Source organism: Sinohyriopsis cumingii, chromosome 10, assembly GCF_028554795.1.
Source record: "Sinohyriopsis cumingii isolate HCF-2022 chromosome 10, ASM2855479v2, whole genome shotgun sequence".
Taxonomy (NCBI): Eukaryota; Metazoa; Mollusca; class Bivalvia; order Unionida; family Unionidae; genus Sinohyriopsis; species Sinohyriopsis cumingii.
Window position 1 is genome coordinate 79,011,701 of NC_142970.1, and position 25,563 is coordinate 79,037,263.

At 35.1% G+C, this 25,563-nt stretch overlaps 1 protein-coding gene across 1 annotated transcript in view; it reads left to right on the forward strand.

Annotated features, from left to right (window-relative positions):
- Positions 1-25,127, forward strand: part of LOC149790453 (ADAM 17-like protease) — a 29,001-nt gene extending 3,874 nt beyond the window's left edge. Inside the window, exons 3-7 of the mRNA XM_089973460.1 lie at positions 498-613; positions 4,404-4,482; positions 9,096-9,184; positions 17,903-17,956; positions 24,652-25,127. Of these exons, the coding sequence (XP_089829586.1) occupies positions 498-613; positions 4,404-4,482; positions 9,096-9,184; positions 17,903-17,956; positions 24,652-24,819 (506 nt within the window). The 3' untranslated portion in view covers positions 24,820-25,127. The remainder of the gene's footprint in view (positions 1-497; positions 614-4,403; positions 4,483-9,095; positions 9,185-17,902; positions 17,957-24,651) is intronic.
- The last annotated feature ends 436 nt before the right edge of the window (positions 25,128-25,563 follow it).

A 25,563-nucleotide genomic window follows, 5' to 3' on the forward strand; every position in this document is an offset into this window, starting at 1 on the left:
GTTTCTAAGAGTCAGGTACATTTGACTCACATTGGTACACTTTTTACTCATGTGCACTTGACTCACATTGGTAAATTTTACTAACATTGGTACATTTGACTAGCAATGATAAATTTTGACTCATATTGGTATATTTGACTCACAAAGGTACATTTGATTCATATCAATACATCTGACTCATATTTGGTACATTTTATGCATTCGGGTACATTTGACTCACATTGGATGAGACAAGAATATTGCAGATGATGCAGTCAACGGACAGTTGTAGCTAAAGATGGTCATGATATAAAGTATGATCATGTGATTACATTACTGTCCATTGTCCAAAGGTGTATACTCCAGGCACCAGTATTTTAAACGTGGGATGTGCAAGGTTTTCTTTAAAATCTGCTGAGTGTGTGACTTAGTTACATGCAGACCACAGAGTAAATATTCTTGCCATACAGTATTGGCCTGTTAAGCATTTATTAATATCTCTGTTGCTTGCATTACAGATGGACAGTCATGTTTGAGATGCTGCAGGAACCAGACTTCAGATATCTGCTTTGCTGTTGTTCCCCCTATCAAACTGGAGGATGGGCGATTCTGTCCTGATGGGTATTGTCAGAATGTAAGCACATGCTGCCTGCCTGTTGGTCATATGCCTTAAACAAATATGATATATGGAGTAATTTCTGTGGGATTTTATTTTCATGACATTGTGATTGAGTAGAAAATGGCAAAAATTTCACCTCGTGTAAAATTTAGGAAGTGAAAGAATTCATGCCACTAAATGCCCAAATCATCAAAATTAAACCTGTTGAATTTTCTGAAACCATAAATTTGCAAATTTAACAGCACCAAAATTTTCCATAGGACAAACCTCCCAAATTTAGGATGAATTTGGTCTTTCCTTTTCTTTGTTTTATCTGTAAATATTACCTCTCTTTCTCAGTTTTCTCACTTACACAGCCAGTTTTCCTCAGTCCCTTTGCTGGCTGCATTGTATCATTTTCCCACTCAAACATTGGATGTTTGTCATGGTTGCATCATCAAATAGAGACCAGTACTCTAGTAATCTTTTCATCATAATTAACTTATATGGTGATCGCCAGAAAATGTTATTGTAATTATCTTTTTTTTAAATTACATTTTTATTAATTTTAGTATTTTATTACATTTTTACATAGCTAAGAGTCAAAGTAATTGAAAATAACTTAAAAATAAATTGGTTGGTCTACATATTTCTGCAAAAGTTATTAAATAAAAAAGTATGGGAAAAAGTGCCCCGTCACTAAAATATCATTACATAGATGAGTGTAGTGAAAAGTATTCTGTCACAAAATGATCATAAAAGATAGCTGAATGAATATTAAAAAGTTCATGAAATTTGCACAAGTTGAAGATTATAGATTCCTCTTATAAAATATAAGAAGAAAAGTGCATGTTGGCAAATGAATTTTTTTCACTATGACATAAATTATTGAAATCACATTAGTTTTCCGCAGCAGAAAGCCTATATGGCCAGTTTTATTGACATCATAAATCAAATATGATTTCTTATAGATTCTTATATATTTTTCATTGACTTTATAGCAATTATTAAAACAGACAGTTGCAAACATCGTAATTTTTATGTCCAATCTCTCCCAGATTTCAGTATTCAGGTGTCACATCTAAATGTTAGCAAGTGAGAGATGCGGTGTTCCACAAACCCCTTGTTATTCTTTTTGTTGACCCCTTATCCAAAAATGCATTTGAGGTTGATCCAGGGTTTCACATGGAGTGTCAAAGTAGCTATTGTAGACAACAGTATGTTGAAAGTGCTGTTAGAAACTAACCAACCAACTGGGATTAACCTTTGCCTGCATAATAGGTCACACATCAAAAGCACCTTTGGACCCTGAAATAGGTAGGTATATTTCTGATCCCATGTGTATGTAGTCAGCAGAGTTTGGTGAAGGTGCATGGTCTACAACTAAAGTTACTGGGAAGAAAAAAAACATTTTTGTTGTTTCAGTCACAGTGGCCTTGACATTTGATCCACATATCTATTGACTTTTTTCATACCTTCAGTACAAGTCATTGACAAAGTTTGGTAAAGGTACATGGTCTAGACATAGTCATAGTGCCAAAGTGATTTTTCTTTTAGGCAAAGTGACCTTGACCTTTGACTATTTGACCCAAATTAATAGGTTTTTTTTCCCTATCGCTAACTGCAAGCTGTCCACAAAGTTTAGTTTAAATATATCTAAAACAAATGTTATTCTGTGGACACCATAATTCTCTGTCATGATGACCTTGAGCTCTGAGTTTTGGACCTCAAAATCAAAATTCCATTCTTTCCCCATTTGCAAGGCATTCACAAAGTTTGGTGAAGGTCAGTAATGTAAAACTTAATTGTGCAGAAAGCAAGTTTCTTATTTCAATCCTGGTGATCTTGACCTTTGACCCTTTGACTGAAAAATAATTTGCCTCTTTCTTACCTGAAGTACAAGCCATCCACAGCGTTCAATATCTGTGATAAAAAACTGACGTTAGTTTGCAGAAACCAAGTAGGACCTGTCAGATGGACATAGTATCATGCATAAATGGGCTGGGAGCTTTACAACTGACACAAATTTAGATAAGTGGACAAAATATTGATGATGAGAAACAACTGGTATCTTCTAAGACAGGCTGATTGCAATGCTTATAATCATAAATTCCAGATAACTGAGTATATACTCAAATTTGAGACAATTTATAAGGCAGGATCTGGCTTAACTTACATCAATGGATAAAAAGATCATCAGAATTATGTCACCTTTATTGCATAAATTCATGGCATGGCCAGAAGCAAAGGATTATATATATATATATATATATATATATATATATATATATATATATATATATATATATATATATATATATAATCATGGTTTAGCTGCACATTTGTCTGAAAAATTATGTGGCAGGATATTAATTTGTGAAACTGAATATAGAAACAGTCAGAGGAGATAAAACTGCTGTGACAAAAGAGAAAACATTGATAAGCCTAAATAATACATGTACTCAAAAATGTGTCATTTTTGCTCCCAGATTTGCTGTTTTTATGTTAGTATTGTCCTTCCATGATCAACTGATTTCCTGTCAAATTTTTTATTTATAAAATTCATATTTTGGTGGAAAAAATTATACTATAGAATTGAATGGTATAATTTTATTTTACTCCAATTTAAAAAAAAAAATATTTATTGATGACAAGTTGATTTACTACCTTGAAATACCTAACACCTCATTAACATGTATTTTCAGTAGAGTTGGATGGTGATCTTTTACTTGATCAGGTCAACAAAAAAGTCTTGAAGGATGGTAATAGAAGTTAGTTGTTGCTGCTTTTTGCTGCTTGTTGCTTTTTTTCCTATTTCGGGCCAAGGCTTTGCATTTTTTGCCTTAAATTCATATTTTGGTTGAAAAAACTATACTATAGAATTTAATTCTACAATTTTATTTCATTCTACTTTAGAAAAAAGTAAAATAATTACTTAACACCTGAGTAATATGTATTTTTAGTTAAGTCGGATAGTGTTGTTTTATTTGATGAGGTCAACAAATACATCTTGAAGGATGGAAATAGAAATTGTTGCTGCTAGTTATTCTTTTCCTAATTTGAGCTTTGCACATTTTGATTTAAAGATATAATATACTGTCACACACCTTGACAGAATCCACATCACGTAAGGGACAAATCTGTAATGTCTATTATATAGTTCAGATCCTGCAATAATCATTTAGCTTAGGAGTTTTTTATAAGTCCAGAAGGTAGGCTTTGACAAATCTGTAATGTCTATTATATAGTTCAGATCCTGCAATAATCATTTAGTTTAGGAGTTTTTTAAGTCCAGAAGGTAGGCTTTGACACCTCATTTGTCTTTATTTTTGTGCTTATAAAGTGTTTAAACAATTTTTTAAAATAAAGTTACCAAAATCGCAAATTTTGCAATATCACTGTCAATTTGTCCAACAAAGAAACTGTTAATTAAACTTAGCCAAATTATTTAATTAAGCTTAGTCAGCAAATTCTTTATTGATTGTCCGACAAAGAAACAGTTGTAAACATTACCTAGTTAACTTTGAATTTTGCTTCATTAAGGTGTTTATTTGACAGTTAAATGGATAACCAAATACAAGACAAGTTGACATAATGATATTCAAGAACTCCTGTGACCAATGTCCAGTTGTTAAAATTATGTGCCAATCTAAAAACTTTCACATGTCTAGCAAATCTAGTATGGTGGTTTTATCCGTATATATAAATTGATTGATTAATCCATTCTTCCTTCCACCCAGCCTACATACTGATGCTTCCTGAGAATAAAAGCACAATGTATTTGTCATTGTGCAATTTAATATGTTTGATTGATTTCTTTTCACAGGGACAGTGTAAAAAAGTTTCCACAAGCTTAGTGGAGCGGTTCTGGGCATTCATAGAGAAAATAGATTTGGACTTCATTGGTAAGTCCATGGTTAACATGAATGTAATGAAATTAGTGTCAGAATGCATAATTGTGACTGAAATGAAATCAGTCTCAAGATGCATGATTGTGAATGTCATGGAACCAGTCTCAAGAATGATGATTGTGGCTGTCATATAACCAGTCTCAAGATGGATGATTACGAATGTAATTGACCTTACACCAGAAGGTAGATCGCTCCGCCTACCAAACACGTGACCTGACAACATCTTAACCTCCGACAAACATTCTGTCAAAATGGCAGGCGTGATAACATTAAAAGATATACCAGACGATATTGGTGAGCATTATTTGCCATATGAAACAACATTGAGACAGAGACAGAAAGCGAGAGCATTTATCCATCGCTTGCACTTCTCTAAGTTACGTCGGTATGCAGAGAACTTGCACCCATGTAACTGGAGAAGTTGCCCCAGAGTGGTTGGAGAAGTCGCCCCAATTGGTTGGATAAGTCATCCCAAAACTTGTCACCCAAATAACCTTTTTTTAACAGAATTAAGTCATCTTTTACGTGATTCATATTTATATTTTTTTATATATACGCGATCACAAAAGAGATATTAACTAAATTAAAGCAATATCATAGTAATATTTATAAGGACGAAATTAAGTCTGTATATAATCTAATGAATGACGACAGTATAGTGATTAAAAAGGATGATAAGTCAAACACTATTATTATTGTGAATCAAGATGATTATGTTAAAGAAGTTGAATGTGAATTAGAAATTAAAAAAAAAATTCAAAATGCATTAATGAGATGACTAAAAATAATAATTCCATATGCGAGGAATTTGATACTTTCCCTCTTAACATATGTACACCTCAATTCTACATATTACCCAAAACTCATACAAATCCTGACCATTATTTACCTTTAAATTTTCCAAGATGACCCATTATATCAGGTTGTAATTCTTATACTGAAAACATATCCAAATTTATTGATAGTGTTTTACAACCTTAAATGAAATCACTTCCTTCATACATTAAAGATACAACTACTTTCATTAAAAAGTCAAGTCTATTCCACATCTATCTGATAATTTCAATCCTGGTATCATTAGATGTAACATCACTATATACCAACATTCCACATGCAGATGGTATTGAAGCGTGCAAATATTTTCTTGATAACAATCCTAATAATAGCACACTATCTAGTGAAGATATTTGTAAAATCATAAAAACTTATCTTGGAAAATAATTATTTTCAATTTAATAATACGAATTACATACAGATAATGGGTATTAATATGGCTCCTATATACTCTTCCCTTTCGTGGGTGAATTAGAAAAGGATTTTATTCAAAACGAAAAGTTTCATCCACCTCTTTGGTTCAGATTTTTAGATGACATATTTATGATCTAGAAGCATTCAACTGAAGAACTAAAAAAAATATTGATCGCCTAAATCATTTTCACCCGACGATTAAATTTACTTATACTGCATCTAGTACGCATGTTCATTTTTAGATGTAAATGTAATAAAAAATATTGATAACGCTATCTCTACAAATATTATTAAAATGCTTCTAATGATTTGAAGAGCAGAGCAAAAGGGACAGATAACACTTATTTTTCATTAAGTACAGAAGCGTAGTTGATCAAATGAAAAAGTTGAAAAATTGCAAATTTTATAAATTTAATAAGCTATTCAGTTGAAGAAAAACAACAATAAATAAAGCCTTAACCATGTGGCTGTATCTCAGAATTACTATATATGATCCTTGGGGCGACTTCTTCAGGCGATGTGGGGCGACTTCTCCGAACCGTTGCAAAATTTGGAAATATATACAATAGCCGAGTCGATATCGACAGAAGCAGCTTGTCGGAGGAAAATGGCAGACGTAAACAGTGCCTGGAGGTGTGTATAATAATACTCACTGATTGGTCAATTGAGCAGAATGATTGACAACTGGCGATAGGTCAGTTGTCATGAAGCCAGTCTCAAGATGGATGATTGTGAATGTCATGGAACCAGTCTCAAGAATGATGATTGTGACTGTCATATAACCAGTCTCAAGATGGATGATTATGAATGTAATTGTCATGAAACCAGTCTCAAGATGGATGATTGTCAATGTGATGAAAACAGTCACAAGATGGATGATTGCTAATGTCATGAAACCAGTCTCAAAATGGATGATTGTCAGTGTCATGAAACCAGTCTCAAGAATGATGATTATAAATGGGGGCACTCACCAGTTATTATGTACTTTTGAGAGAGTGACATATGTAAGGTGAAGTTGTTTGCATTTAAAACATGCACAATGGAGAGAATGTTGGCATACCTCTATGCTACATTAATGTAATTTGGATGATATTTCTTTGGATATTGTACTTTTGGAAATTGTACATGATCTAAGCACTCTGCTAACTAAAATGACTGCTCCCTTGTGCTAAAAAATCAGCCTGAATTAGTCTAAAGTACACTATCCATAGCAGCTATTAAAATAGGGAAAATGACTTTTGCCAGACTAGACAATACCAGCTTTTAAAAGTGCAATGAATGAATTATTAAATATATAAAATATAAAAACAATTATTGGCTCTTTTTTATACAATTTACCTCTGAAGGTCAGGAAGTGAAAATGACCAAGTGGAGCTAGCACTTTTTTGAAAGGTGCACATCTGGAGTAAGTGCAAGCTGTATACTCTATAACCCATATTACACCCATCAATCATGCACCAAAATAAATGGAATTAAAGGTTCCTTGAATTATACCCAAGATATATGAGGTCTTTTTTTAAATAGCCAGTATAACCAGTGAGAAAATTCAGGGAAATTCTTTTTCTTTAAAATTCTAACCATGCAAAATACTAAACTTTAGAGCACCACCAATGTCAAATAACCAGTCACAAGATGGATGATTATGAATGTCATATAACCAGTCATAAGATGAATAATTGTGTGTGTCATGAAACCAATGATAACAAGTCACCACTATCAAATGTACCCATATTCATTATGTTTCTTATGACAAATCCATTTCCATATCTCAAAAACTCAGGCACTAATAAAAACAGAACCTGTTTAACTCGTGTCCCATGTCAGTGTTGCTTAGCAACATTGATTTATATACACAATAGGCCAAAATGTCATTCTTTGAGAATGTTGGTGTTATAGACTTGGATCATGATGGTCACTATTACAATCTCTATTCTGTCTTTAATATGTGGGTTTTTTCTGACAACAATTGAATAGCTGCAAAAGGATGGTAGTTAAGAAGTTATTTTAAAAAAAATGAAATTACACTAGAAATGATGTTTTATTTTTGAAAGTGGCCTGAAAAGATTTCAGATTCTAATTCAGTGACTGGTTTGCTGTTGTATGTCATTATGCATGTTGGATGCTGCAGGTGTAATGGTACTGGTGGTATAGCTAGGCATTTCTGTTAGATCTGTTGGGGTCTTGTTTCATTCTCTGGTTGTTTTTGTAAAATAAACTTATTATAACCAGATTTGAGGGGTTTTGTGTTTTATTGTGTCTCAGTTGGAGTTTCAGATCCATTAGTCTTTATTTTAAAGCTCTGCAATCATTGGGGAACTCTATTATAACAGATTTTTGATATAGCATGGTCATATCTTGGCTCCCAACTCTTTGTCTTAGATGTCCATTATTTTCCGACTTAAAATATCAGCCAAGCTGACAAAAAAAATAAAAATCATTCAGGTAAGTTTCATAAAGCCACAGCTTATGGATTGTAAGGTTGTAATTAATATTTTTACACTGTAATAATTCATGGGGCCATCTTAATCCTCATTGTTATATAATTTGGCAGGTAGTAAAATTATTGCTCTGTGTTTTAACATTTGATTTATTCTTCCTCACCTTCTCGCAAAACTCTTATAGTCATTTAAGTTTCAATCAGTCTTGTTATAATACAGTTCAGTACATAATGTGGTCAGCAGTTATGGATCCCATCCTTTTGCTTTATTGCCCTATAGCACAAAAGCAAGAATAATTAACAAAACCCATCTTCAAACAAGATTTAATATTATAATACAGACTTTATTCAGTGAGATTAGTTAGTATTACAAGAAATGTAATAGTAATAATAATAACAATTGTAACAATACATTTTGAAATAAATTGTAAGCCAGACCTACTGCAGAAAGTAGCGCTCCTTGAGACCAGGTGTACTATGAAAAGTCCTTGAAATCTACAGCTAAGGAAATAACCAGACCACTAACTGCCCTAAAATACTGTCAGAAGAGCTTTGAAACAGGATAATAATAAAGTTACTACCGTAATTCGTCATGGCGAAATGATGAAAATTCAGTTTTTCATGGCCATAACTAAAAATGTTTTACATACGAAATGTGGTAAACTTGCTTCGTTCCGACACAAAGAGATTACTCAATCACAAAATGGGAAACATTGTCAGCATGTAGAGGTGTTTAAGTGAAATTAAACTTCTGTAGACATTTCAGACCAATGTACCTCTCCTAAGTTTATTGTGCATAAGGCAGCATTCATGATGTGATTACTATTAAGCTAACGCCAACTACCAACTTCTGCGATCATCCATTCCTCGAGTCTTTTCATCACATAATTTTAATATGAAATAACATTTCTTCTATTTACAGTGGAATCTTTCAAGACCAATATGGTTGGATGTATACTTGGATTTTCTCTGGTATTATACATTCCAATTTCTATCATTGTCTGGTGTGTGGTAGGTACCATGTTTTATTACATTATATAACTCTCTCTCATTAGAACACTCTTCATTATAGTGGAGTTCTATATATAATAGAGTACTGCTACAGACCCCATTATCAATGTTAAACCATTGGACCTGAATTATTTTTAGGACTGTATTTTATTTCCTTCTTTAAACATTTTTATTTGACAAAATTAAGTGTGTGCGTATATATTTATATATATATAAAATAAAGTGAAAAATCAAATGAATTCATATAAACTAAATTATTGCTAACTGTAACAAGATAACCGGATGGGATTTCAGATTTTCTACATAACACTTTTGATTGTGATACAAATCCAATGTTTAATCATGAATGACTTGAATGAGAAAAGAATTATGATTGATATGTGTGTATAATATCCAAAATATTGGCCAATTAACATAATCCCCACAAACTAAATGATGAAAATACAAACAAATGACCTTATACAGTACAAGGACAAGGGGTGAATGACTAACAGTGATTTCACAATGAAAGAATGATGTGTTTTACTTAAATAGTAAAACTGTGGTATTTTACTCCTATAGTAAAAATGTATACACTAGTCAAAATGATGAAAACAGAGGGACAGATGTACAAACTATCTTTATAGTCCCCAAAACACACTGGGTATTACATTACCCCAAAGATTAGCCCATGGCTAAAAGATTACATTACCCCAAAGATTAGCCCATGGCTAAAAGATTACATTACCCCAAAGAATAGCCCATGGCTAAAAGATTACACACTGGGTATTACATTACCCCAAAGAATAGCCCATGGCTAAAAGATTACATACTGGGTATTACATTACCCCAAAGAATAGCCCATGGCTAAAAGATTACATTACCCCAAAGATTAGCCCATGGCTAAAAGATTACATTACCCCAAAGATTAGCCCATGGCTAAAAGATTACATTACCCCAAAGAATAGCCCATGGCTAAAAGATTACATACTGGGTATTACATTACCCCAAAGATTAGCCCATGGCTAAAAGATTACATTACCCCAAAGATTAGCCCATGGCTAAAAGATTACATTACCCCAAAGAATAGCCCATGGCTAAAAGATTACATACTGGGTATTACATTACCCCAAAGATTAGCCCATGGCTAAAAGATTACATTACCCCAAAGATTAGCCCATGGCTAAAAGATTACATTACCCCAAAGAATAGCCCATGGCTAAAAGATTACATACTGGGTATTACATTACCCCAAAGATTAGCCCATGGCTAAAAGATTACATTACCCCAAAGATTAGCCCATGGCTAAAAGATTACATTACCCTAAAGATTAGCCCATGGCTAAAAGATTACATTACCCCAAAGAATAGCCCATGGCTAAAAGATTACATGTATTACACACTCCGTCACCAGCACACTTGGCTACCAGTCACACTAGTCAATCAAGCAGTCAGTATTCTAGGTTGGTCAATCAAGCAATCAGTGCCCACCAATCTTAGTCAGCAATGCCCGATCACCTGCTACTCGACCAGCAACACTGTTTATTCAGCTCTACAGATGCTATGGTTCAGCTTCACAGCTGATACGGTCAACTTCTGTTGTTAGCTCTGCATCTGGTACCACATCCACTCCGATCACTCTGATAAGCTATACAGCTGCAACTCCGATCACTCTGGTCAGCTGAAAATACATTTAACACCATGTACTATGCATGACATGGGCACATACAATAAAACGTAATAACATTATATACAGTAAGCTACACAGATTACATTATTAGCACAATAATTACAAAACAATACACAAGTTCAGAAGTGAACCTAACCGTGCCCAACAAGAATCCTATGGTACTAAACATTTCTTAAAAATGCAACTTGATATATTGCTAATATAAATCTCTTGCTAAGTCAAAGAAAAATAGAAAATATTTGCATGATGCTACCTAAGCCAAAGCTACAATGAAAATATACAAAAATAAACTTGGTAGTACTATAGTTACAACCTATACACAAGAAATTAATAACTCACATACCTCTACAGGTGAAGTTTTGCAAGTCCTTAAAGTAGACCGCTCACTGACAAGATGTTCCATAATGTAAAGATTTAGTCTTACAGTGAGGCATTTATACACAGACGATGCCGCAATACATTGTGTGCTGGAAGTATTCAGTTCTTCCCATTGAACTTGCTTCGCACGTGCAGCATATTATGAACTGAACTCACTATTCGAAATCTTTGTACAATATATATAAATCACCCTCAGGTATCTTTGTACACAATTCTGTGACATTAACATTTTTACTTTCATTATTATTTATCTGCCCACCCCACTACACATACATGCATTCATACCTATTTTATCATTCTGACTATATCATGTTCCAGTACCTAACATGGTACTTATGGACCCTAAATGCCATGCTGCTGTGCCTAACATGGTACTTATGGACCCCAAATACCATGCTCCAGCACCTAACATGGTACTTATGGACCCCAAATACCATGATCCAGCACCTAACATGGTACTTATGGACCCCAAATACCATGCTCCAGCACCTAACATGGTACTTATGGACCCCAAATACCATGCTTCAGCACCTAACATGGTACTTATGGACCCCAAATACCATGCTCCAGCACCTAACATGGTACTTATGGACCCCAAATACCATGCTCCAGTGCCTAACATGGTACTTATGGACCCCAGATACCATGCTCCAGCACCTAACATGGTACTTCTGGACCCCAAATACCATGCTCCAGAGCCTAACATGGTACTTACGGACCCCAAATACCATGCTCCATTGCTTAACACATTAACCCCTGGAGGTTTTTGTCATTTTTGTCTGAAATTCAAGTAGGAAACACATTTTGAAAGCTATTTTTAAATACATCCTAACACACTAACTTCCAGAAGATCTTCCAATAACATGCTGCCTAGTTGTGTTAGAAACATCGTTTTTCATTGGCTATTTGGCTCGCACATGAGCAGAAGGGTAACAGTTGTAGTACTGGGGTTTTTTTGTTAAATTTTTTTTTGCTTAACGGACCCATTATTTTCATATCGAGACCACTCTTTATTCCAAATGCCCATCTTATCCTACTTTTTGCAAAGGTTCATCTGTCTGTTTGCAGTTCATACCGGTTTGCCTTAGATCTGAGACCAAACAGTCTAAAATCTTAACACAAAATTGGATTCTGACCATGGGCGAATTTTGGGTAGAAAAAAATCAGGTCCAAAATATGAGGTTCTTCCCTCTGTATTTTGTAGTGCAACTAGAAAGTCGAGATTATTTGGTATCATTGTAGAGCTACATTTGTCTACTTTTCTATAATACCACCCACTTTAGTGTGTCATTTATGACCTTGACACTACAGAGCTTGGCAGTAGGCCGCTACCTCCTGCCATGTTAACTCATCATCAGGGGTTAATGTGTTAACATGGTACTTATGGACCCCAAATACCATGCTCCAGAGCCTAACATAGTACTTATGGACCCCAAATACCATGCTTCAGAGCCTAACATGGTTCGTATGGACCCCAAATACCATGATCCAGCACCTAACATGGTACTTATGGACCCTAAATACCATGCTGCTGTGCCTAACATGGTACTTATGGACCCCAAATACCATGCTCCAGAGCCTAGCATGGTACTTATGGACCACAAATACCATGATCCAGCACCTAACATGGTACTTATGGACCCTAAATACCATGCTGCTGTGCCTAACATGGTACTTATGGACCCCAAATACCATGCTCCAGTGCCTAACATGGCTCTTATGGACCCCAAATACCACATTTTAAAGGAGGAGATATGTATAAACAGATCTGTATACTAATGTGATGTCATGAAAATGGCATGTCTAGCTGTAAAATTACATATAGCAATACCACAAACAGTAACATAGCACTGTGCATTACTACAAGCTGTATCATAACATTGAGTAATAGCATAAGCTGTAACATAACATCTATCAAATCTGCTTGCTGTAACATAACATTGAGCAATGCTGCAAGCTGCGTGTTTTTCTTTTCCATATTTAATTAAACTGGATGCTTCTAGTTCTTCATGCTGACCCCCTGCACTGTATTTGACCCTAGCCCAGGGGTCAGCAACCTACGGCATGCATGTCACAAGGTGGCACATCAAGATGTTTTGTGTGTCATGTGTAGGGCAGCCAAAAATCTCTATTTTAACAGTGTTACTCACTTACTGGTGGCACACGCTTTCATTTTGTAATTAATCAGCAAACAAGTGGCACACTAAGTCAAATAGGTTGCCGACCCCTGCCCTAACCTATAATGATCCTAATGGGCTTAAGAAAGAGCATTCCCTGAAGACCTTTTCTAGAACTAAACATACGATCTGAATGTTTTAACTGCAGACCTTTAACCTTTGCATACATAACAAAATGCACAAAACCTAAGTTCTATAATCAAACTATGGCCATATATCCACTCTCTACACACACTCCTTTGCAACCTTTAATGTGTATTAGACTTAAAATACTTATAAAATTTATCTTTATGAGCTAATTAATTCAAAATTAAACTGTAACTACTTAAATATATTTGAAACACTTTGCATCAACTAAGAAAGCTTAAAATTTCACAACAAATGGTCATCAAAGTAAATACTTGAGTAGTAAGGGGAATTAGCTGTTACATGACATCCACCAATACCACAAGCTGTAACATGACATCTAGCAATACCACAAGCTGTAACATGACATCTAGCAATACCACAAGCTGTAACATGACATCTAGTAATACCACAAGCTGTAACATCAAATCTAGTAATACCACAAGCTGTAACATCAAATCTAGCAATACCACAAGCTGAAACATGACATCTAGCAATACCACAAGCTGTAACATGACATCTAGCAATACCACAAGCTGTAACATGACATCTAGCAATACCACAAGCTGTAACATGACATCTAGCAATACCACAAGCTGTAACATGACATCTAGTAATACCACAAGCTGTAACATCAAATCTAGTAATACCACAAGCTGTAACATCAAATCTAGCAATACCACAAGCTGAAACATGACATCTAGCAATACCACAAGCTGTAACATGACATCTAGCAATACCACAAGCTGTAACATGACATCTAGTAATACCACAAGCTGTAACATCAAATCTAGTAATACCACAAGCTGTAACATCAAATCTAGCAATACCACAAGCTGAAACATGACATCTAGCAATACCACAAGCTGTAACATGACATCTAGCAATACCACAAGCTGTAACATGACATCTAGTAATACCACAAGCTGTAACATCAAATCTAGTAATACCACAAGATGTAACATCAAATCTAGCAATACCACAAGCTGAAACATGACATCTAGCAATACCACAAGCTGTAACATGACATCTAGCAATACCACAAGCTGTAACATGACATCTAGCAATACCACAATTATGCCATAACATGACATCTAGCAATACTACAAGCTGTAACATGACATCTAGTAATACCACAAGCTGTAACATCAAATCTAGTAATACCACAAGCTGTAACATCAAATCTAGCAATACCACAAGCTGTAACATGACATCTAGCAATACCACAAGCTGTAACATGACATCTAGCAATACCACAATTATGCCATAACATGACATCTAGCAATACTACAAGCTGTAACATGACATCCAGCAATACCACAATTATGCCATAACATGACATCTAGCAATACTATAAGCTGTAACATGACATCTAGTAATACCACAAGCTGTAACATCAAATCTAGTAATACCACAAGCTGTAACATCAAATCTAGCAATACCACAAGCTGTAACATGACATCTAGCAATACCACAATTATGCCATAACATGACATCTAGCAATACTATAAGCTGTAACATGACATCGAGCAATACCACAATTATGCCATAACATGACATCTAGCAATACTACAAGCTGTAACATGACATCTAGCAATACCACAGTTATGCCATAACATGACATCTAGCAATACCACAAGCTGTAACATGACATCTAGTAATACCACAAGCTGTAACATCAAATCTAGTAATACCACAAGCTGTAACATCAAATCTAGCAATACCACAAGCTGAAACATGACATCTAGCAATACCACAAGCTGTAACATGACATCTAGCAATACCACAAGCTGTAACATGACATCTAGCAATACCACAATTATGCCATAACATGACATCTAGCAATACTACAAGCTGTAACATGACATCTAGTAATACCACAGTTATGCCATAACATGACATCTAGCAATACCACATTCTGTGACATGACATCTAACAATACCACATTACTATAAAATTGAGTCACTCTAAGTTTTTGAAATACTAGTAATGTTTTTATAGAATTTGGGTTCAGTAGAAAAGATATTTATTAAACTTTCCAAATAACAGTATTGTTGCAGATTGTGGCATATCAAATTATTTAACTAGTTTCATAAAGTTGGTGTCCAATGAAAACTTGTGCATAGATGCCAGCCATTCCAATTTTGGAAGAATCATTCCTAGTTTTAACCTTGTGGTGTCCGTCATTCTTTTTTATAATAGTATACCAATATACTACTGTCACAAAAGCAATAGAATATCGGCCTGTTAGAGATGGTGTCAACTTATTATCCTGATTCACCTCAAAAGTTCAAGTAAAATGTTGAAATTAAACGTAGGCCAAAGAGGATAGTACCTAGATCTAAAACATAACACATGGCACAGAATGTCAAGATTGGATATGATGCAAGGAATCAGCACAGGAGTAGCATTATACTTTTGCAGTTTATTTTCAACTGACATCAAGATGGTGTGAGAAATGACCATAAGAAATGTGTTTAACCAAACAACACTTGAATCAATCAGGTTTAATGTTTTAACAAAATCTTTTGACAATGATTTTGAAGTGTTCCTATTGTTTATATTCTAACCTGAATTTTTGAAAGCTGTCATATTTATTCAGTATCAGTATAGATTGACATCTTTGATTCATCTAAAATCCACAGTATCTTCTCTTTTATCATTGTCCAAGAAAAATGCCTTTTTATTTGACTTTACCCGTATGGCGTTTCACAGAGTCATACTCTGAATTGACTGCTTTTGTGAGCCAATTTTATGTTGATTTGATGGTTGATACACACAATGAATTTAAATACCCAACTAACAGTGATCCTTCAGCAGAAACAATGGGACCCCCACCCTCATTTCCAATCCACAAATTTCAGTTAAACTGCAAACTGTACACAGTTAGATCTGCTGTTCCATAATGATCAACAGATCTGGGTCAATGCTGTTTGTTCAGAGTAATCAGTAGAATAAAATGGACTCTTATCTACTCTCACATATGATAGCAGATCAGGGTCTGTGTTGTTTGCATTTGGACTAATTCAATAAGTGAGTACATACAGAACTGATGGAAATGTGATTTTTTAACAAAATCAGGAAAATTGATACTGATGGCAAATTCATGGCATAAAAAGCAAAACCTAGGGCAACACAGGAAGAGCCTTTTCTAATAGTTTAAAATAAGTTTACACCTTGTATGGTGGTGGCAATTCCAATGCTAATTAGTTGTTGTAGGGTTTAACGCCATTTTTCAGCACACAATAGGCTATACATGGCGGCCAGTATTAACAGTGGAGGAAGAACCCAGGAAAACCCCAGAAAGAACCACCAACCCACGAGAAGCTACTGGAAAGTTTTCTCACATACCCACATTGGCTGAATCTGAGATTCAAAACCATGCAGACAGAGGTGAGATAGCAGTGATCCGTAATGGAGAGCATTTTAGACCACTCGGCCACTTGGGGCCCCTGATGTTTGTGTATCACATTACTGCCCACTTAAGACAATAATGAAAGTGACACAAGGGTACATTGGTCATCCATCCAAGCATTAATTGTTTTTTTACTCCATGTTCTCCAATTTTCTCCAAGAACATGGTATGCCTACATCTTAGGATGATGTATTCAACTTTAAAAAAATTATTTTTACATGACCATGGGTCAAGAAATTACAAATCATTTAATATGCATAAGTTAATGTGCCATTTCTCGGGATAATCTTTGTTGAATATCTATCATAAATTATGTCGAAAAATATTGGGATAAATATTCTGTCACTAACTGTCCTTAAAACTAAAACTCAACGACTGTTTAAAACTATTTAACGATTTTGCACAGGTTGAAATTCATCGTTGCTTCTCCTTTTATCAAATACACAAAGATAAATTTTGATGTTGGTAAGTGATTTACTTAGCATGACGCAGTTATTGAGATCATGTCGATTTTCTCCAACACAAAGCCATGACAGCCAGTTTATTGCAGGTTATAAATTGCAAAAAATTGTCAATGGTCTTGCTGACTTTGTCATTTGTTTTTACAGGAATGTTATTGTGATAGTAAAATGTTTATAAGCATGTTTCTTTGTAATTATTGAATAAGAGACAAATGTTGCATTCAAGTCATTTTGAAACCAATCTCTCCCAATGTTCATTGAGCTGTGATACGCTATGATATTATATCAATGACCATATCGTTATTAAAGCTAGATTTTAAAAAAATCCAAATCACACCATATCATTGTGAGTGGACGACATTAAGACATGGGCAGAATACATTTTTTTTCATTGGTGGATCTAGGTATACAGACTATGTAAATCAAATAAGAAAAAAATTATAAAATCAAGGTGATAAATGGTTTAATTGCCATGTTTTTTCTTTCATTGCAGGACCGGAAAAGAAAAAAGAATTGGGAGATAGAGCACACTGTGCATTTGCGGAAGGTAAGTTTTGCTTTTTGAAATCTGATGAAAAACAATATTTTCTTCTCAATCCAAAACGCTTTTTAAAAATATGTATTAACTTGACTTTAAGACTGTCATTAATCCATAATTCAGTAACATTTATATAATATACAAAGTACTTCTTGTAAGTGTTGACTTAACATGACTATCAGAAAAATGGTTGCAGATTTTGAATGAACCACCATCTGGATTGGTTTGGTGTTTATGACATAGCAGCAATTTCAAAGTTATATCATGGCAAGTACCTTCCCAAGGACACACGACTATAGCTTTTGTGGGCTGATCCAATGGTGGGAATTGAACCCACACCCTTCTGGTCAGAAAGCCAGTGACTTAACTACTGTACCATCATGGCATCTGCTATTTATATTGATTACATATAATATCAAAAATGCCAGTGCTAACTGGAGTATTAAAAACATCAACAGTAATAAACAGAAAACTACAGATGCTTTTGATAGAATTGGAATTATTTGATTTTAACACAAATTGCATCTACGTTCTTAAATTTGCTATATGTAGCGCATTTATATTTTATTCTGTGTATCACAGTTGATGTTTTTATTTCAGATCATGTTTCTGTAATTGATACTGTATGTAATTGATACTGTATGTAATTGATATTTATGTAATTGAAACATTTTGTCTGTAACAGATGGTAGTTCTAAATCTCATCTCTTACAGATGGTGGTTCTACATTTTGTCTGTAGCAGATGGTGGTTCTACGTCTTGTCTGTTACAGATGGTAGTTCTACATCTCATCTCTTACAGATGGTGGTTCTACATTTAGTCTGTTACAGATGGTAGTTCTACATTTTGTCTGTAACAGATGGTGGTTCTACGTCTTGTCTGTTACAGATGGTAGTTCTACATCTCATCTCTTACAGATGGTGGTTCTACATTTAGTCTGTTACAGATGGTAGTTCTACATTTTGTCTGTTACAGATGGTAGTTCTACATTTTGTCTGTTACAGATGGTGGTTCTATATCTTCCCTGTTACAGATGGTAGTTCTACATCTTGTCTCTTACATATGGTGGTTCTACATCTTGTCTCATACAGATGGTGTTCTACATCTCATCTCTTACAGATGGTGGTTCTACATAGATGGTAGTTCTGCATCTTGTCTCTTACATATGGTGGTTCTACATCTTGTCTCTTACATATGGTAGTTCTACATCTCATCTCTTACAGATGGTGGTTCTATATCTTGTCTCTTACAGATGGTAGTTCTACATCTTGTCTATTATAGATGGTGGTTCTACATCTTGTCTATTATAGGCGGTGGTTCTACATCTTGTCTCTTACAGATGGTGGTTCTACATCTTGTCTCTTACAGATGGTAGTTCTGCATCTCATCTCTTACAGATGGTGGTTCTATATCTTGTCTCTTACTGATGGTAGTTCTATATCTTGTCTGATACAGATGGTGGTTCTACATCTTGTCTGATACAGATGGTGGTTCCACATCTCATCTCTTACAGATTTTGGTTCTACATCTTGTCTCTTACAGATGGTGGTTCTACATATTGTCTCTTACAGATGGTAGTTCTGCATCTCATCTCTTACAGATGGTGGTTCTATATCTTGTCTGATACAGATGGTGGTTATATATCTTGTCTGATACAGATGGTGGGTCTACATCTCATCTGTTACATATGGTGGTTCTACATCTTGTCTGATACAGATAGTGGTTCTACATTTTGTCTGATACAGATGGTGGTTCTACATCTTGTCTGATACAGATGGTGGTTCTACATCTTGTCTGATACAGATGGTGGTTCTACATCTTGTCTGATACAGATGGTGGTTCTACATCTTGTCTGATACAGATGGTGGTTCTACATCTTGTCTGATACAGATGGTGGTTCTACATCTTGTCTGATACAGATGGTGGTTCTACATCTTGTCTGATAGAGATAGTGGTTCTACATCTTGTCTGATACAGATGGTGGTTCTACATTTTGTCTGATACAGATGGTGGTTCTACATCTTGTCTGATACAGATGGTGGTTCTACATCTTGTCTGATACAGATGGTGGTTCTACATCTTGTCTGATAGAGATAGTGCTTCTATATCTTGTCTGATACAGATGGTGGTTCTACATCTTGTCTGATACAGATGGTGGTTCTACATCTTGTCTGATACAGATGGTGGTTCTACATCTTGTCTGATACAGATGGTGTTTCTACATCTTGTCTGATATATGGTGGTTCTACATCATATCTGATACAGATGGTGGTTCTATATCTTGTCTGATACAGATGGTGGTTCTACATCTTGTCTGATACAGATGGTGTTTCTACATCTTGTCTGATATATGGTGGTTCTACATCTTATCTGATACAGATGGTGGTTCTACATCTTGTCTGATACAGATGGTGGTTCTACATCTTGTCTGATACAGATGGTGTTTCTACATCTTGTCTGATATATGGTGGTTCTACATCTTATCTGATACAGATGGTGGTTCTATATCTTGTCTGATACAGATAGTGGTTCTACATCTTGTCTATTATAGATGGTGGTTCTACATCTTGTCTGATACAGATTGTGGTTCTACATCTTATCTGATACAGATAGTGGTTCTACATCTTGTCTGATATATGGTGGTTTTACATCTTGTCTGATACAGATAGTGGTTCTACATCTTGTCTGATATATGGTGGTTCTATATCTTGTCTGATACAGATGGTGGTTCTTCATCTTGTCTGATACAGATGGTGGTTCTACATCTTGTCTGATACAGATGGTGGTTCTACATCTTGTCTGATACAGATGGTGTTTCTACATCTTGTCTGATATATGGTGGTTCTACATCTTATCTGATACAGATGGTGGTTCTATATCTTGTCTGATACAGATGGTGGTTCTACATCTTGTCTGATACAGATGGTGTTTCTACATCTTGTCTGATATATGGTGGTTCTACATCTTATGTGATACAGATGGTGGTTCTATATCTTGTCTGATACAGATAGTGGTTCTACATCTTGTCTATTATAGATGGTGGTTCTACATCTTGTCTGATACAGATTGTGGTTCTACATCTTATCTGATACAGATAGTGGTTCTACATCTTGTCTGATATATGGTGGTTCTACATTTTGTCTGATACAGATAGTGGTTCTACATCTCATCTCTTACAGATGGTGGTTCTACATCTTGTCTGATACAGATGGTGGTTCTACATCTGATCTGATACAGATAGTGGTTCTACATCTTGTCTGATACAGATGGTGGTTCTACATCTTGTCTGATACAGTTAGTGGTTCTACATCTTGTCTGATATATGGTGGTTCTACATCTTATCTGATACAGATGGTGTTTCTACATCTTGTCTGATACAGATGGTGGTTCTACATCTTGTCTGATACAGATGGTGGTTCTACATCTTGTCTGATACAGATAGTGGTTCTACATCTTGTCTGATATATGGTGGTTCTGCATCTTATCTGATACAGATGGTGGTTCTACATCTTGTCTGATATATAGTGGTTCTACATCTTGTCTGATACAGATAGTGGTTCTACATCTTGTCTGATACAGATGGTGGTTCTACATCTTATCTGATACAGATGGTGGTTCTACATCTTGTCTGATACAGATGGTGGTTCTACATCTTGTCTGATACAGATGGTGGTTCTACATCTTGTCTGATACAGATGGTGGTTCTACATCTCATCTCTTACAGATAGTGGTTCTACATCTTGTCTGTTACAGATGGTGGTTCTATATCTTACCTTGCTAACTATGCATTGTGTTTCCTTTGCAAATAACAAAAATACAAGACCCAAATCATATCATGCTGAAAAAAAAGAGAACATGAAATGAAGTTTATGGTAATACTATACATACATAAAGCTGTATGTTGTTATAACACCTTTTTTAATGCAGTTCCAGGTATAATGTGATAATGCGACTCAATGACCAAAATTATCAGAAAAAAAAAATAAAATAAAACATTTATAATTTTTCATATCCATTTGCTGAAAAATTTATGTGAAAATCATTTTACTTGCTTTGATCTTTGAAATGTGTAACAATATGGGTTGCAATGAACAACATAACACTCAGCGTAATTTTCTTTTTAGAACATTATTATATGACAAAATTAAAAAAGCACTAACACTCCATCCCACCACACATTGAATTTTATATCAGTCTTATTGCACCACAGTTTGGTGCATAATGCACTCGGTGGTTATGAACCTAATAATGCACTTGGTGGTTATGAACCTAATAATGCACTCGGTGGTTATGAACCTAATAATGCACTCGGTGGTTATGAACCTAATAATGCACTCAGTGGTTATGAACCTAATAATGCACTTGGTGGTTATGAACCTAATAATGCACTCGGTGGTTATGAACCTAATAATGCACTCGGTGGTTATGAACCTAATAATGCACTCGGTGGTTATGAACCTAATAATGCACTCAGTGGTTATGAACCTAATAATGCACTCAGTGGTTATGAACCTAATAATGCACTCAGTGGTTATGAACCTAATAATGCACTCGGTGGTTATGAACCCAACTACTGAGTAATAAAGAGGGAGAGCTGCACAGAATAAACTTGAGAACCCAGAAAATCATCCTCTAATGCAATTTGTTTGTAAAACATGATTTTTAGCATCTAAAGTATCAAATGTAGAATCAAATTATTTTATTAAAACAGGTGGTCTTTTGCCATAGGTAGTATTTAACATGGATTTAACCATAATTAAAGTTTTACTAGTTATTGAGATGGATAAAAGTGGAGAACATATCTGACTAGTGACCTCTCCACCATAATCAAGGTTTACTCATAATAAACATTTTTTTAGACTTAGAAGACCTGCTCAGACTGTACAAGTGCAGTCTTTTCATTGGTCAAAATGTACAAAATGCAGTCTTGTGGTTGGTCTTAATGTACAAATGCATTCTTTTGATTGTCCAGAATGTTTTTTAGCAAGATTTAAAATCCTGTCAAGTTTTATGATGCAGGGGCCTGAACTCTACAAGCCACTTGCTGTATTACTTACTGTAAGGACTTATAAACTATTTTAAGGTCAAATGCCTTGTCATTTCCAAAATACACTGGCAGTCTACCACTTTAGAGTGGTTTTGCAGTATTTTTGTGTCACTTTTAATCAAGTAATCAAAAGTTAGTGTAATAAACCAGTTCTAAGCACTGCACAACATGATCAGCAAGCTACAACATTAAGCCTTGAAGCAGACTAGGGTTTATAAAGATTAAAATGGCTGTGATTGCTGAAGAAATAATATAAATGCTCAGAATGGTAGCTTTTTTACCATGCTGCATGCAAAAGCAGTCACATCTTGTAGACAGATGGCTGTTTTATGCAGTCACCTTTTTCACTTGGTGAAATTCAGTGCAGAAATACCTCAAAGCCTGCCTCAAGTTCCAGGCCCAGTATTTATAAAATACTAGACTCGCTCTAACTGAAAATGGCCTTTTTCCTTCATCTTACATTTGTTAAATTAACTACAAAATTAATTATGCAATTTAGCAGACATCTGTATCAAAAAGTATTGCTGCTCTGCAATCTCATGTGCTTCAATTAATTTATTGTATTGCTTGGGAAGAGTTTTGGAAATTTCTTACAAATTGTCAAGGAATGGCTAATTTTTAATTTTTATGCAGTGTTGATGCACAAATGGTCCAATATGCAAGGAATATTCAAATTTGGTGGCATCATCAAAATTCACCTGTTGAAAATTTGTGCTTGAGTGTGCACCACTCCGGTGGCTTAGTGGTTAGAGTGTCCACCTCAGATGCAGAAAGGTCGTGGGTTCGATCCCTGGTCGAGTCATACCAGAGACTTACAAAAATGGCACTAACAGCTGCCTTGCTTGGTGCTCAGCATTAAGAGGTTAGTGTTAGGACTGGTTGGCCTGCTGTCAGGATAATGTGACTGGGTGAGACATCATGCTACATGTCTGCAGCATGATGCCCCAGTGCTAGACATCACTATCAACTGTCCCACTGCAGACATCGTAGCAATATGATGGAAAATTATTAAAGCTACGTTACAAATCAAAATCACATGCATAATGCTTGAGTCAGGATGAGGATTTTAATGTATTAGGAATTTTGTGTATTAGGATTTTTGTGTATTAGGATCTGACATCTCTGCTTAAAATATCTAGACCTCTGGCCGTATGTGTGCATTCACAAAAATCAGTTAATATAATGGGATTTGTAACCTCAGCTAGGTCACTATATACAAATGTTCTAGTCCTGCGGATTGAATCTGGAACCAGAGTCACATAGTGAGCATGCATATCCTGTACTATTTTTCCATCCTAACTTATCCCATTGTTATTCCAGAATCCGCTACTCAATCAGTTAAAATAATCTTCATGTTAATTTGGTCATGTTTAAAAATCTTATCCCTTGAATATCATGTAAAAGAAATTAATTTTAAAAAATTTCACTATCAGATTCTTGGAAACCACTTTTGAATATGGTATGAAAACTGCAAATGTTTATAAAAAATCATTAGTTACAGAGTAAATCCCTGACCTCATAAAATTTCATTTTATGGAAAAAATATTCTTTGCAAAGTTCATTTACTCCATAGATTTGGGTTTTTCCTTGTAATTCTGAAAGACTACAACTGAATTCAGTGTCATCTTAGTTTGATCTGTCACAAATTATTTCTCAGGACCGCACATTAGATGTAGACGAGGATAAGCGAAAAGTGATCCCCCCAATGGTTGAGCCTGCTAGATCACAACAACGAACAAGACCCCTTCCCAGTGTGCTACCAGATCTCCTACCAATTACCAGCAGATCGCGGGGCAGAAGCAGAAATCTTGTCCATCCAATGTAGGCATTTAGCTCCAGGGCAACATATAAGAGGGAAAAAACAAAAATATTGTCAACCATTGAAGCAATTTAACTCAGGGCAGTCATATAGATGAACCAAACAACAAACAAGGGAATGTTTTAGTTGCATTCCATGTCTACACAAGTGTTTTTTTTTATATGTAATTATGATGACAAATCATTTTTCATAAAAAGGAAAACGAAATGTACATCCTTTATAATTGTTTTAAGTGGAATATCTCTTAGTTACACAACAATTGTCTCCACACCCATGCTGTTAACTTTTTTGCAAGAATAAATCACATGGTTCCATTTATTCTTCCTACTTTCAATAAATAGTATTTTAAAATTCAAAGTCTCCATAGCCAGCCTACAATTTTTTTTGACAACAAATTCAATTTAACCCTTTACCTCATGCAACTGTCTTTGGACTCCTCTACAAAAGTCGCATCTAAGCGCCTTTTGATGCCTCTACAAAAGTCCCATGGAAGCGCCTTTTGATGTCTACTGTAAACATCAGCCATTTTAAGCCTGTTTTCATAGCGCCACCTTCAGGGAAAACCCCTTATTAGATACTACATTCATTTCTGCGAATGACAATTACGTCAGATCACATGGTCACTGTTTATGTACTGGTCGATATCTGCTATTTAAAGTAACTGGGTCGTAATCTCCACTCTCCAAAATGGCAGTCGTGGATTTCATTCAGTACTTATGAAGTTTTCACAATTAGAATCACAACTATGAA